This window comes from Nematolebias whitei, chromosome 13 (assembly GCF_014905685.2).
Source record: "Nematolebias whitei isolate Nwh7 chromosome 13, NemWhi1, whole genome shotgun sequence".
Classification (NCBI taxonomy): Eukaryota; Metazoa; Chordata; class Actinopteri; order Cyprinodontiformes; family Rivulidae; genus Nematolebias; species Nematolebias whitei.
Genome location: NC_056510.1, coordinates 12147389 through 12163367, shown reverse-complemented (window position 1 = coordinate 12163367; position 15979 = coordinate 12147389). Strand labels below are relative to the sequence as shown.

At 36.6% G+C, this 15979-nt stretch overlaps 1 protein-coding gene across 1 annotated transcript in view; it reads left to right on the top strand.

Moving 5' to 3' along the window:
• The window catches only part of pard3bb (par-3 family cell polarity regulator beta b), a 358866-nt gene that overhangs the window by 171647 nt on the left and 171240 nt on the right, over positions 1-15979 (top strand). The window contains exon 22 of the mRNA XM_037686865.1: positions 2849-2966. Within this exon, the coding sequence (XP_037542793.1) occupies positions 2849-2966 (118 nt within the window). The remainder of the gene's footprint in view (positions 1-2848; positions 2967-15979) is intronic.

Below are 15979 nucleotides of genomic sequence, written 5' to 3'. Positions count from 1 at the left end.
GTCTGTCGGTCTGTCGGTCTGTCTGTCTGTCGGTCTGTCGGTCTGTCTGTCTGTCTGTCTGTCTGTCTGTCTGTCTGTCTGTTTGGCTGTCTAATATCATTGTATCACTGCAGGTAGCTAGGGTATTAAGCAAACAGCTTCTTTCTTTATTTATTTGTTTGTTTGTTTGTTTGGTTATGTATTTGTTTATTTTCTGAAGCTGAAACTGTGAGAGGCTGTATGCTTGTTGCCCTTGATAAAGTTGTGATTGATGGAAAAAAAAAAGCACATTATTGCCTGTGTCCCTTAAACCTTTTTGTGTTTTTTATACTATATTGAGCACTTGAAACTGTAGTTGGGTAGCCCTGCTTTAAAGCATTTTAAAATTGATGTTTTACCTGATCATATTTCAAAAGTTAATTGGCATACCTGGTGGTGATTAAAATATATAACAGTACAAGTGTAATAGGTGCAGAAGTGTAAAACCAGTGCATGCTTGGGTTTTAGAGGCAGCATCTTCCATGGGTTGCTGACTAATGGGTGTAGACAAGGAGCGACAAGGTCTACGGTAGATCATTATGGGTCATGTCATGGCAACCATGAAAAATAGGAACTGTATATACTAAAAAATCTGCTATGAGATTTTAAAAACATTAAGCTGTGGGTAAAGCCTAAACAATGTAGACTGTGTAAGATCAAATATTTATTACCAACAGCTGGTTGCTTTTAGGTTTTAATGAGAACCAAGAGTAGAAACGTGTTTTGTTCAATCATTTCTATATATTTACCATCTGATTTCACTTTTACTTCTAATGTATTCTTTCAGAGGGATGTTTGTTTCTGCTGACACAGCTCTTTTTACTTTCAGGCTAAAAAGGGTGAACACGCTCACATGAACACACACATCCCATAAAACTAGATACTGTGTCGCTGTAATGGAGCCGTCCTTTATATATAACAGTCTTTGAGTGCAGTTTTTGAAAATGACTCCAGTTTTGGACAAATGTACTAAACAAAACATAAAAACATATTGCAGATGTCAGCATAAAAATGGTAATTTTATGATGATGATATTTTGGTAGGTTTATTGTGTAAGCATGGTTTTTTAAAAGAAATATTGAATGGTATATCATAAATATAAACTTGTTTTACCTGCTGCAGGCCTTAAATTAGGTTATTTTTGTTAGTTGTTTAAATAAATATCCACATAGAGTGCAGAGCAATAATCATGGCCCATCTGAAGGTGTAGCTGAGCTCACAGAATGTCTTAAGGCCTTTATGTGTGTGTGGTTTGTGTGTGTGTGTGCTTGTGTTGTTCTACTGACTTTTCATAAATCACCTGGTTTTTCACCAGTGTATTTCTTGCCTATGCTCCAACTGGGTTAAAAAATGCAAACTGCATTTCTAATGTTGCATATGCCCTCATACAGTATGTGGATATGACTTTCTGCATTTCCATTATGTGTGGGAGAGCAGTTATGTGTGCATGTGCATGACTCACAAGGGTGCCCAGAGTTCAGTGTTGATATGCTGCATATTTCCTGTGTTGACAGAGAGAATATTCATGAAATGATTGATGATTTTGTTTTCTTCCTCAACACAAGAGAAAAGGGAGACAACAACAACAGAAAAACAGATATAGGTGCAGGCAGTGAGGGTGATCAAGGGATTGGTGTGTTTCGTGTTTTGTTGACGTGCACACATGCATACACGTCTCTCTCTGCAGTTGAGCTATTGAAGTTGATTTTAGTAATAAAAAAAGACCAACACGTTTTTGATTAGATAATGGCTTGTGTTCTCGACTTCATCAAAAGGACATGTCTAATTGTGATGTCTCAGAATGCATTTTTATTTATTTATTTATTTGTATTTGTTTATTGCGTTACACGCTGGCCCTTAGAGTATGAGTATTTAACTGGATCTTAGTCAAATTATGTATCAGTATGAAACCAGTTAAAATTGTGTGTGCCCACTAAATTTAAAAAGAAAAAAAAAAAGTACCTAGGCTGCACTGGTGTATAAGCCACGTGTCCATTTTGCAATATGAGAAATATTTTTTAAACTGTTAATTAAATACATACCAGTAACATACACAAATATGTACAGTATTTTTTTTTTTTTTTCTGAAAAGTGCTGGTTAAAAATAAAATATACTATAATACAGAAGCCCACCAGGAAAAGTCATTTATCTCTATCTTTGTCTTCCTCCTGCGCACTAAAACCACTGAATTCATCTTCTTCAGTGTCGCAATTGAACATCCTCAGAAAAACGTTGTCACGCACGTGCTCCGTCTCTCGTTGGCGCTCTCAACGTCACTTTTGTCTCGAGGCAAATTCGCAATTTGATTTGATTTATGATTCACGTTTATTTTGAGTGGCTGCAAATGCTTCACAACAGGGAGGGGAGGAGAGAACGGGGAGGGCAGGACTTTGTTTTCCACCCTCCCCCCAGTGGACCATTCAGTAATTCCATTGGTCAGATTATTATTATTTTTTTTACCTTAATTTATACAGGTAGTCTCATTGAGTCACGAGGACCCACCCCCCAAGAGAGACGTGTGTTGGGCAGCTATGTGATGAAGCTAAATGTTTTGGTGGCATGAAGCTCATTAGCTCGTCAAAAAAAAAAAAAAATCATAAATCAGCCGCAGCATTGTATAAGCCGCAGGGTTTAAAGCGTGTGAAAAAAGTAGCAGCTTATAGTCCAGAAATTACGGTAGTTTTTTTTCCCCTGTAATTTGTATTCGGAATTAAAGTTTTTTTGTTTTAATTCTAGAATATTTTAGGCCAATCTTAAAGCTTGTACCTTTCATTTTATTAATTTATGTGTGTCTACATTTCCCTGTTTGTGCGTGTGTTTGTGTGGCAGCGTGGACAGGATCCAGCAGTTAAAGAGAGAGTATCAGCAAGCGAGACGAGAAGGAATGGTTCCGCCTTACGAAGAAATGGACCCGAGACGTCGATGGCATGAAACTGACCCACACAGGGTATGTAGCACAACCCCATACAAATATATTTAGACAAAGATGCAAAGATACTCATAAAAGCAGAAATGCAACTTTTCTAAATATAATTATTTTTCGATGTGGAGCAAGTTCTGCTTTCTCATTTGAAAATATCTTCCTCAGTTTGTCCGTTGCCAGTTTGATGTTTTAGTCGGTGCTCAAGTGCTCACACAGCCATTTCTTTTCTGGGTGTATGCTGAGTATTTTTTTTATTCCCCGTCAGAGTGATCACTGCTTTTACTGCATCAGTCGAGTGATCAAGGCCCTTTAGCTGTCAGTCACAAGGTGCTCTTTGGCATAAATGGCTCCTGTGGGTATTGAGCTGATCATGCTATGATCCAATTTTCACTGAGGATGAGACACAGAGGAGATAAATAGAGGTTTGAGTCACTTGTCATCCCGCAGGTACTGTTTTTCAAATCACAGAATCATAATCACATCCACATGGATCCACAATGGAGACCGCCTGAGTCAAACCTGAAAACCTCTCCTGTGGTAAAGTAATAATGTTATGTTAATGTGTGGAAAAATTACCTCCACTCTGGTATTAGGTGTCATTATGAAGCTAATCAAGTGCAAGTGTATGTCGGTGTTGCTAAGATTTTATTCCAAAATAGTGATAAAAGGGAGCAAAATAACTCATCGTGTGAGGAGACAGACTGATTTGAATTTTAGGCTTTTAAAACCTGAGAAGAAAAGCGATTCCCTCTGAGAAACCAAATTTAGTTACTGGGGCTTTGATTAATCCTCTGTAACTAATTGGCACGTTAACTGGAGTATAAAACGGTTTAACCAGCACCTCAAGTCAGACATTTCTTTTCTATTCCATAGACTGTCAAATATCTTTACTGCGTGGTTAAATGTAAAAAAAAAAAAATATGTATCAGCACTCTATGATTTCAAAATGAGGTTGCATACCAACCACATTACACAGAGGGTGTGTGCATATATATATATAAAAAAAAATACTAATAAAGGCTGCTAACATGCCAACAAGATGAGCTCTAGTTTTGAGGTTTCAAAGCAGCTTGAGAATATTCAAATTAAACCGACTGCCTCGGTGAAAAAAAAAAAACATTTATCACATGAGTAGAACTGGGCTCATTACAATGTCATAATGCTGATTAATCATTTAGTTTGATTGATTGTCCAGCCCTAACATGCTCTATTTGTTATTAATGAGACTTTCATAGTTTAAAAGTGAAGTTTAGTGTTATCAGTTTTAGTGTTTATAGAGTTTGAGGTGACGCCTCTGTAGAATGGCGGGGTGATTTTACACTGTGCCTTATCTAATGCTCATTATTTATCAGTTACTGTGTCAAACAGGCAAGTAATGTCAGTTTGTAAATTAAGAAGTTGTGTTTGTAGAGATTGTGCTTCTCGTGGGGACTCACAAGCTGGAAAACATTAAAGGCATAGTTTATTGAAATTTGGCATTCTAATGATCTAGTCTTGATGTTTTTTGGGGATATGATTGTGTCATCATCATCTTTTTTTAATCAAAAATGTAATCAAACTATGACTTTTTGTTTCAGTTACTATCGAGGGTATTTAGGTTCTTTGTGATACAGCCTGTTCATTAATATGGTTTCGTTTCCGTCCCAAATGTGACATTTTATTAACCTCCTAGGACCTGGCATCCACATATGCAAGAGTCCGGCTCTTAGGAGGTTAATAGATAAATAACTAATATTTCAATTGTGACAACAGAACTCAAAGCAAAAGCAAAATAGGTGCTGCCTAATTTGAGTTCTGACCCAGGAGTTATATTTCACCAAAATAACAGAAAGGATCATGTAAGTATTTGCATCCATCCCTCCATTTATTTCTACCGCCTGTCCATGGTTTGGTTGCAGAGGCAACAGGTCCAGGAGAGAAACGCCGACATCCATTTTCCCAGCAACACTCTTCAGCTCATCATGGGGGAACCCAAGGTGCTTCAAGTTCACAGTGGATAAATAATCCCTCCAGCAAGGGTCTGCCCGGGGGTCTCTTCTCAGCGGAGTATACCTGGAAAACCTCTAAAAGGAGGTGGAAACGAGGCGTCCAGATCAGATGCCTTCTCGATCACCTTTATTTAAAGGAGTTTGGGGCACATGACACCAGGAGACCCTGGGGCAGACCCAGAACTTGCTGAATAGATTATGTATACTCTTTGGGCTGGACACCTTCTTCAGGAGGAGCTGGATGGTATCACTGGGGAGAAAGATGCCTGAGTTTTCCTCATAGATATTTTGCTTTCTAAACTGACCAGAAGAAGGACTTTATGGAAATTGCAGTTAAAAATAAAAAAAAAAAAATAAAAAAAAAATATATATATATATATATATATATATATATATATTTTTTTTTTTTTTTATTTATTTATTTTTTTTTAATGTATTGTCATCATTGTATGTTCCCATACAATGGCAAAATTGGATCTCTGCATTTAACCCATTCACCACCAGGCGGAGCAGTGGGCATCTATTGAAAGCGCCTGGGGAGCATTTTTGGGGATAAGGTGTGCTGCTCAGAGACACCACAAGATGTGCAGTGACTGGGGATCGAACCTTTCAGAAATTTAGCTAATGGGGGTCTAAATTCTGTATGTCTTTGATGGATTTAGGATTTGATGACCTGAGTTCTTTATTATTGCATTTCCATAGATTTTCAGATTGGTCACTAGGCCTGTCACAATAACAAATTTTGCTGGGTGATTAATTGTCTCAGAAATTATTGCGATAAATGATAATATTGTTTGAAAATTGACTATAATTAGTAATTATTGTCAAATTTAAGAAGACATGGTGGTCAATTTGTTTTGAGTATAATACCTTTTTTCGACCACCAGATGACAGTATAAGACTGTTTGAACCAAATGATGGATAGTGAGAGAGCGAGCAGCATGTCTCTTTAAGAAAAATGGGAGAGAGGCCCTTTGTCATGACATGAGCTGTCTTTCTTTCCTGTTTTTCGGTTCTTAAAATGGCGGACACTGTGCGGTTTGAGCTCTTTAGCATAGCATTTTTCACACAAAGCTTTAAAAAAATCAGTAAACAAGTTCTCAGCTTTTTTTTTTTTTTTGCAGAAAAAACTTTTTACACAAAGGCACGGGTTTCAACCATGAATTTTGGAGCTTTGACAAAACAGAGGGTTTTTTTTTTTTTTTTTGAGGTTGGCCTGTTAGCTTAGCTTGTAGCTTAGTTTCTCAGCTTAGCTGTTTTTAACGATCCAAAAACATTATTTTGGATGGTTAAAATAGATTTTAAAGAGAAAAGAGAAAGGGAGGGGTCAGTGAAAAGCACCGGAGTTGAGCCTTTTGTCATCCAGTGTCTTCAGTAGAAAGAGTGAAAGATGAAGAAATGACAAAGCCGGTAAATGAAAATAAGGTCATTATTTTTCTTTTACCGTGCAATTTATTGTTTTTTTTGCGACAGGCCTATCGGTCACAAACAAAATACAGTACTCTGTTTATTAGGCCTTCACTTATACTGCTGCCATCTGCAAATAATATATATTTATTGTTTGCAAAGAAGAATATTTAAAAAAAAAAATGTTTATTTGTTTTACAGATTGACGTTTGCAAGTTTGAAAACAAAAATAAGAAAAAGGGGCAAATAATTCACACTTGTGACCATTCTCCCTGCACCTAATGAGTTAAACTCGTATAAAATGATGCATGTCATAATTAATAATTAAAGCAAATGTGTGTGTTTACCTGACTGGCATTCTGTGGGAACGGGAAAAAACTACCATAATTGTTATGATGGTGAACCTGTGGTAAAGTAATTCATTTGATTAGTTTACTTGTCTGTCTTTAGGACTTTATTTTCTTTTAGGTTTAGAAAATATTTATAACAGGTAAAAATGATGGAAAGATATTTGCAGACTGTGCAAAAAGAAAGAAATAAAAGAAATAAAGACCATGTTAGAAGGAGGAAATAAGCTCCCTTTGCAAGTTATCACAATATATTGAATGTTTGCTCCCCCACCCACCCCCATGGCTCCATTACCATTTCATTGATTCACGGTTATGGGTTAGCTGTCTCAGCTAGCAAAATTATGTTTGCCTAAAAACAATTATCAAGCAACAGAAGCCACACCGCAACTTTTTATTTCCTAGTGAGTGCGTTCTGTGCTTGTGGGTGGATGTGTGTATTTTAGAAGACGACAACAGACTTTCTCCCTAAGCAGAGGGGAACTAAATCAACAGGGCGCTGTGCTGTTGTCACGTACATGCACACTTAGACACAATCTTACTTTGTGGGTGCCAATTGTTGTGGTGGGTGGTGTGATAAAACATTGTGTAGGTTTGAGTTAACTTAAACTGTTTCCATGTAGTTTTGCCTGACCTTTCAACCTAAATATTTCCATTAATTTACAGCCACAACAGTACTAATGCTATGTTCTTCTATAACTCGTGATCAAATAACATAAAAGCTTAAAATTCTGACATTAGCACAGTGTTTTCTCATTTATTTCATATTATTTTTATAGAAGAGTTTATATGATTTACACCTTTTTTCTTTGCTAGAGACTTTTTTAAAACTCACGTTTTTGTGACTTGGAACAGTGTTTCTTTAAAGTCTGTGAATCACTGAGCAGTATGGTAATGTGTGCATACTTTAAATTTAAACTTAAATAAAAAGTAAATATACTACGTACAGCCTTTGTTTTGGTCATATTTCAGCTGAAGGAAATAATCCAATCATGCTCATTTTTTTTAGGAGAATGTTTTGGAATTGTACAATAAGTTACAGTAAAATGTTTTTAATCAGGAGATGACAGTAATGCATGACATTCTACTAGAAGAAAAACTAACACATGTCTAATTGTTTTATGAGATAAACAAATTATATTTCTGGGAAAGCAACTGAAAAGAATAAGGCATCACTTGTGTAAATATCGAAGGGTTTAATCAACTCTTCAGTAAATGTTTAGCTGTGGAGTAACACAAAACAAAATGTTTTAAACTTCTAAAAAATAAAATACCAGTTTAAGGGAATAAAAACCTATAAAACTAAATGATGAAACTACAGTAAACCATGTTCCACATGGCAGGCTACTGTTGTGGTTTGACCATGTGTTGTGCTCTGCCAAGACAACTTTCTCTAAGGAGTCAAAGCGAAGAGGTGGAGTTAGAAAAACCCTCCGTCAGTCCATCCGTGCATTTCGCCATTGTATGGGAACATACAATGATGACAAAACATTGCACTTATACTTATATGTTTATGTTGTGAGCTTAACTTGAAAAATAAGTGAGTTATCGACTTCCATTTTGGTGTGTGGCTATATATAGGTATAAAAAATCTTCCTTTCAAAAACTGGTTTGCCATGTCAAAATCCAAGATGGCCACCACCATTTTACATGCATACATACTTACATACAGTATATATATATATATATATATATATATATATATATAATGTGTGTGTGTGTGTGTGTACTGTCTATAATGTAAAATGACCACCCCATTACTTAAGGAAACGATGCTTTTTAGTTTTTATATTGCTTTAAAATATAGTTTTCTCATGATTGTGGTGTTCATTGGGCCCTATGGGTGGCCAAAGATTAAAATGTTGTGGCCAAGATTATCATTTGGTGTATTGGCCACCTGCTGGCTCCCCTCTCGCCACTTGCCAGGATTTGTTGCTCTGTGCTGCCTCGGATAAGCAAAAAATAAGAAACCTACCTCTGTTCTTATACACAATGCAACTCCTACCCACTTGATTATCTTGCTCCAAAAACATTTAGGTTTGGCCTACATGCATTCACTGTTCACTTCCAGACCAGAAGAACGCTCATCTCTAAAACTACAAACATTCACTATTTAAATCCCTCCCAGCAAATTTAGGTCCACGTGTTTTTTTGGACCTAGGAATTATTTCAATAAGTGAATGTTTTAAATGGACTTATCTTTGTACATATTCCAATCAAATAGGAACAAATGTAAAACTTCAAGATGCACTTCAGTTTATCTGGATAATTAACTAATATCCCTGCTCTGTTCAGGGATAAAATACTAAAACTCTTTTGAACTAATGAAAAACACTTCATTTATTATTGTTTGTTTGTTAGTTTGTTTGCTTGTTTGTGTGTTATGTAAAGCGGATCTCTCTTGTAAATGAGTCCTCGAGGCTCAATGAGACTAACCTGTATAAATAAAGGTTGAATAATTTAAAAAAAAATGTAATTATTTATTTATTTACCTTTATTTTAACAGGCAAATCCCATCAAGATCACATATCTCTTTTTTCAAGGGAGGCCTGGGCCTGAAGGCAGCCAAAACATGCATGTTTCTGGACTGGAAATATTACTACATAAATGACTTAGACCATATACCATTTGCAAATACAGTTTTTGTTACTAATTCACCTAACATGCATGTGCTTGAGCTGTGGAAGAAAACCTGAAAATGTGGAGAAAATACATACAGGTTCCCCAAAATAGCCTCTTCATTGACTTTCATGCAGCTCTCAGAAGGAAATATAATTTATTTTAAAAAATACAGCACTCTTTTATGCTTTTTGCCATCACAGCAATTTAAGTGGCACATTATGTTAAAATATGTTATTTATGGTACAGTAGTCCCTTGTTTATTGCGGGCGTTAGGAGGTTCTGACCCCCCCACCCCACAGTAAGTGAAAATCCGCAAAGTAACAACATTATATTTATTTTAGTATTTGTATGTATTTTAAGGTTTTATAAACCCTTCCCACACTCTTGCAATGTTCTAAACTCAAACCTACATAATTTTAACAACATACGTACAGTACTGCATATGTAGTTACTACATTTTACTTACTAGCTCTGCAGAACAGGAGCAGCTCTCAGTTCCGGTCCGACTCTGTTCTGGTCTGACTCCGTTCGTTTTTTCTGTAGATCTACGCTGCAGCAACGAAGCCCACAATCAATGTTCTAAGCTCTTAAACCTGCTCATTTTAACAACATACTTATATGTAGCTAATAAATTTTACTTACCAGCGCATCCCCTCTCGGAGGTCCGCGTGGGCCGGCTAGGAGCTTTCTGGTTCACCGCTGAGTCTGGAGGTCCAGCTCTGGTCTGGTTCAGTGCAGCTCTTGAGCGCCGAAGCGTATTTTGGGGTAGGCCAGACCTTCAGTTGGCCGGCACGGGACCATTTGTGGTCGACTGAGTCCAAGTCTGGATGAAAAAGGTCCCGATGGGCTACGGAAACGATGCTGAACCTATGACGGTGCGCGTCCTCGCTCGGAGTTCCACATGGGCCGTCTACCAGCTCTCAAAATTCACCGATGGGTCTGGAAGTCTGGTTCTGGTCCAGTTCAGTGAGTTCCGTGCAGCTTCTCTGCATCCGCTGGACACCAATCAGATCAAAACTTTCCCTCTTGTTTTTCAGCAGAAGGAAATTGTGCTTCTGGGTGGGGCCCTGTTGCCTTCTGGGAAATGTGGTTCTTATGAGCAGGAATACAGTAGAGGCTTACTGAGAGAAAACTACAAAATGGTGGTGCCTGTCTGAAGTATTCTATTTTTCAGTATTTTTTTTTACTGTACAGTAATGTACCCAGTATTGTCCCAATCATGAGTAATATTAAAGTTGACAACCATGTGTCCTGTACATTTTTTTCCATACAACATTACATACTGTACGTTCACAAACTGCGATAGAGCGAGTCCACGAAAGTTGAACCGCGAAGTAGTGAGGGACTACTGTTTTGAAAAAAACAAAAACTAATGATCAAAAACTGAACAAAGAACAAAAGTAGCCTAAAAATATGCTTCTCAACTTAATCTGAATGCCCGTGCTCTCTGTTTGTCTTCTTTCTTGGGAAAAACAAACTCAGTGTCAACAGTAATAAACAGGAGTAAGTTACTACAAATCATACATACCTCAAAACCAACCATTCAAATGTATTTCACCTCCCACTGGAGTTTTGACAAAGAAAGTAAGGCTGATTATTTAGTTTTACAGATCTGGTATTTCTCTTGTCTATTTGAGTTTTTACTCCGTTCAGGTTTTGAGCCTCGCCATTCTTCCTGTTACCTGCCAACTTAGTTCCTCTGACCTCAGCATAGAGGAATTTTACGTCACTGTAAAAATGTCCTTGTCAACGTGTATTTCGACATGTGTAAATTAAACGAAAAATAACTTGACATGAATCTAATATGTCTAAAAATAGGTCACCCAGCATTCATGTAAAAAGTGGACTAGGGATTCACAGAGAGCAGTTGGAAACTCCTCGTTTTATTGTGAATTACATAGAAACTTCACAGTGTCACCGAGAGGCCTGTAAGTGTATGTTATTACTGTGTGGTTTTTAGTTTGGTCCAAGGTTCAAATACACATTGCAAAAGTCATCGAAGAGGTCGGTTGTCAGCCTTTGATGTGTTTTCTAGCCCACAAAGTTGAGTGCAGCCAAGATGGATTTGACCTTTAATGAACAGTATGAGAAGTTGATAATAAAGAATGTTTCCCTAAAATCCTTCAAATGCCTTTATCCAAGCTTGCAATTAAGGCTCACTTTGCAGTTTCTTCCAAGCTCGCCCTAGTTGATAAAAATATGCTTCCTCAAGCTTGACAGATGCATGGATTTATGCTGAGTTTGACAAAGTCCTACATTTCCTGCACTCCCTAAAAAACGACTCAGATTCTGCAGAAGCTGAGCTCATTCACTCCTCTTCTGATGACTCAATCCTCTTCGTCACACTTGCTAGACCAAGCAGTTCACTCGCATTTGCCTTTCTAATCTGTGTTTGTTGTGCTGTCTTGACGAGCTCTCTGCTGGTGAATATTTTACAAAGAAACAGTGGTCTGTTATAGTTACATTTAAGTGACAGAATCAGAACTTTGACTACTGTAATAAACTTTTAAAGATTGCAGAGCAAAATGTCTGTTTGGATTATGGCTAGTCATGTTCATTCATGTTCCATTTTTTTATGCTCGTACTGTTAGGATGACACAAGCAATTGCTTTGTCTAAAATAACTGTCTTCATGGCCTCTCATGTAGATCACAAGTCTGAAAGTAGATTTTGAAACAAAAATAGTTTTTTGTCATTTTCCTTTGATTCTCTGATCTTGTTTGTTTGTGCATGTGTGATCTGTAAGACTTTTAAAAATCAAGCACACATGAAATCAGCTATAGGTTTGTGAGCTCCCTTTTGTTCCGGTATATTTAGAATTTGTATTCAATTTAGTTTATTTATGTAGCATCAAAAGTAAGTAAATATCATTATTTATCTGAGGAGCAGACTGCTTTGAGCTTAACTTCACCGCAGAACTCTCATTATGAGCAAGCACGAATGTGACAGTGGGAAGGAAAAACTCACTCATGAAGAAGAAACCTCCATCAGAACCAGGCTCAGGACAAGTGACCATCTGCTTCGACCAGCTGGGTTTGAGAGGAACAGGAAGGAGGAACAGATACACATTGGCAGATCGAGAATCACATGTTAAGATAGAAATAGTATCAAATGAAAACTATTCAATTCTAACAATTCATTTTAAGAAATGAGGTCAATTTGTCCTCCAGTAGTCTAAGCCTATGGCAGCATAACAATCCAACATGAACTATAGGATTTATCATAAAGGAAAGTCTTAAGTCCAGTCTTAAAACTGGACAATGTGTCAGCCTTACAGACAGAAACTGGAAGTTGGTTCCACAAGAGAGGAGCCTGATAACTGAAAGATCTCCCTCCCATTCTGCTCATGGAAACTCTAGGAATCGCAAGTAAGCCTGCAGTCAGAGAAAGAAAAGCTCCGTTAGGCAAATAATGGAACAATAAGATCTATAATATAAAATGGTGCTACATTGTTGAGAGCTTTGTATTAAATTAAAATTCAATTTTGTTTTTTTGTTTTTTGTGTTTTTTAAGCAGAACAAATCAATTCAGGCAGATGCTCAGAGACTTAGTTTTACTTTCTTTTGCCCAGCTGTGAGAGAATATTCTACAATATCCTGCTGACCTAGGCTGAATCCCCTCTATTGTCAGAACCATATCCGGTTCTCCCATGAATGTAGACAACCGTATGAACATGTTTTTGTGTCTGCTTCCATGGTTTCAGGAGTATTATATTTTGGGAAAATGTGTGGATGTGGGTTTCCGGAACTGCTTTTTTTTATTTTTTACTATTTTTTGTGTGTTCAAGGTTTTAGCTCTCTGAACTGGGTCCAGTATTATTCCTAAAGGTAAACCATTGTAGGATTCACATTGAAATTTGGGAAAACCCCAACACTGTTCCCACAACCTGTCTGGTATTATCTATATTTTTAATCCTTTTAAAAAAGTTCATTTTCCAATAATTGTTGATTTATAATAATAATTCATTTTTGTACCAAATATAAGACATAACAACTGCACTGTGATGTAGTGTTTTAGCAGCGTCTACTTCTAATTTAGTCTATAAAACACTTGACAAAGTTTTCACAGTTTAATACCTTATATAAAAATAATTCTCACCCAGCTTGAATCATCGTGGCACCACTGGTATAAAACATCGCCAGAAAGGATCTTCTTGACACAGAATATCGACATAGTAAAGACAAAGTGCCTTCTCATGATGATAACAAAATTTAGAGCCGTGATTTGTGTCTGTGCGAGTACATTAGTCACGAGTATCAACAAACCAAGACCCATGACTAACAATGAACACAGCTTTTCCACCCTGAAAAAGCAAAGTAACACACTGTCAGTGTACAGATCAATTCTCTCGCTGCTCAGAGTAAAGATATTTTGGCAAACACGTTTTTTTCTTTATTTTATACACATGAAACACTTATCTTTTCATGCACAGTAATGTAAAAGTATTTACTAATCCATTATTTCTATATGTTTTTGGATCAAAGGAGCAAGTCTTTAAAAACTGATTGGATGTTTTTTTTTTGTTTTTTACTTCAAGCCTGTTGGAGTTTTTCCTTAAACCTTCCATGCTTTTTCATTCATTTCCAACACATTTGTTGTTAGCTTGTAAGCCCACACAATAAAAGTCCCTAAACACAAGTGGCAAACCAGTGTTGTGTTGACAGACAACTTAGTAAAAAAAGCATTAAATTGACTTTAGATGTTTTGTTCCTAGCAGCCTGGTAAAGATGTCTTGTTACCATAAATGTCTAAAAAAAAATATGGTATGAAAAAACATTGACTTGCACTACTTTAGCCTTAGCTTTGGAAGCAGCCCAGCTTGCTTCCCGCACACCATTTCCACCTCACTGTGTGCAGCTGGAGCTTGTTCTGCCAGCTGCAAAATCTTATGTCTTTTGTAGCCAATAATCTCTTGAGCTTTGCTCTCTGTGTCTGTGTCTTGGCAACATGCTTTTCCTAAGATATCATACTCATTTACCCAAGTTCCAAACCACCAGAACAGGTGTTAGGAAACCTATTACATGTTAATGAACCATTCAAATTATACTGAAGCTAATATTTTATTATACGTTTGGTAATACATATGAAAAAAAAAAACACTCATCTTTTTGTCTTAGCTTGCTGGTGGTTGTTAGTAGTGCATGTAGGCTACATGTGATAATTCTAGTTAGGAATTTGGCATGAATAAAAAACAATTCCTCAGGGAGATCATTATAACGTATGCCTTCTATATGCATGACAAACCTTTATATTTGTACATTTTCTTCACTCTGCTGAGTTATGGTTGTACACAGACACCGTTTAATTCTCATACTGGACAGACTAAAACACTTTGCCCTCCCTTTTCTGTCCCACAGACACACAAACCAAACTGTTTTGTTCATGACCTCGAAAAAGTTTGTGTGATTTCAGCTAGTATAAAACAGAAATAGTCAGGCTACCTTGAGTGTTTTATAACTGGAAAAGCATGGGATTAAACCCCAACTCTCTATGAGCCAAAAAAAAAGCTTAGTACAAACTGTAGTTGATAGTGGTTCATGTTAAGTTACATATTTGTGCTGTACATAAAAATAAAACTGGTTATCAATTCTCTCAATTAATTGTTTTATCTGTTATCAACCTTTTTTTTATTGTATTCCAACATGTTTAGTTTGGTTCATGGTCTTCCTGTATTATGTCCCATACTAAACCTTGTGGCTTCCTATGTATCTATCTGCAGTTAGAATTGGAGATACAGCACATCTGTTTTGTCCAACGTTTTTCTATTAAATGGAAAATTGGGAATTAAATGTTTTTTTAGCCATCTGAGTAGATCAGTCTTGTTCATCTATCTTGCTCATCTATCAGTGCATGCATATTCTAAACTCAAAGTGTTTGGATAGTTAAAAAAGCATATAACACAATATGAAACCAGAACAGGAACGTATGAATGAAAAAAAATCTGAGGGAAACAGAAAAGCAGAAATGTGTTCTTTAGCATTCCTGCTGTACTAGCAAGACTGCATTTCTCCACTGTTATTAATGCCAGATCTGTGTGACCATAAATCCACTGGAATATAATGTATCATTCACCAAACTACCACACTGCACCGCTGGCAGCCAACGCACACACACATAATGCTCAAAGAAGCTTTCTGAAATTGATAGTTTGCAGGAGATGCAGTTCAAAGGCTTTAATGTGTGCATTATTTTTATTTATTTATTTATTTATCTGTTTATTTGCTCATTCTGCTTGAATTAACCCACATACACTGGTACAAATGCTAAATATTGTGCACAGCAAAGTACTGTACATGTTGAAAACCATGCAAAGGATGTGGTCACATTGAACTACATGAACACACAGTATATTAACTGCTTACACTCAACTGTTTTAATTTTTTTTATCCTGAGTAACCACAGAAGTCCTGATAAAAACAATTTATCATGTCAGGTACTTTCATTATTTGAATGCATCCTTGGTAAAATGAACTTAACATTAGACATCATGAAGCCTGAACCATAGACTTTTTCTGAATTTAAAAACTGTTCATTTATGTTCAAAATCTGCCAAAAGTTTAAGGGATAGCATTCATTGAAAGAATGTATATGGCCTTTTATGCTAGAATTTTAGACTAAGATCAACTAATAGTAAGAAATGACATTTGCAGCTGTTGCGGTCAAACGTTGTGAAT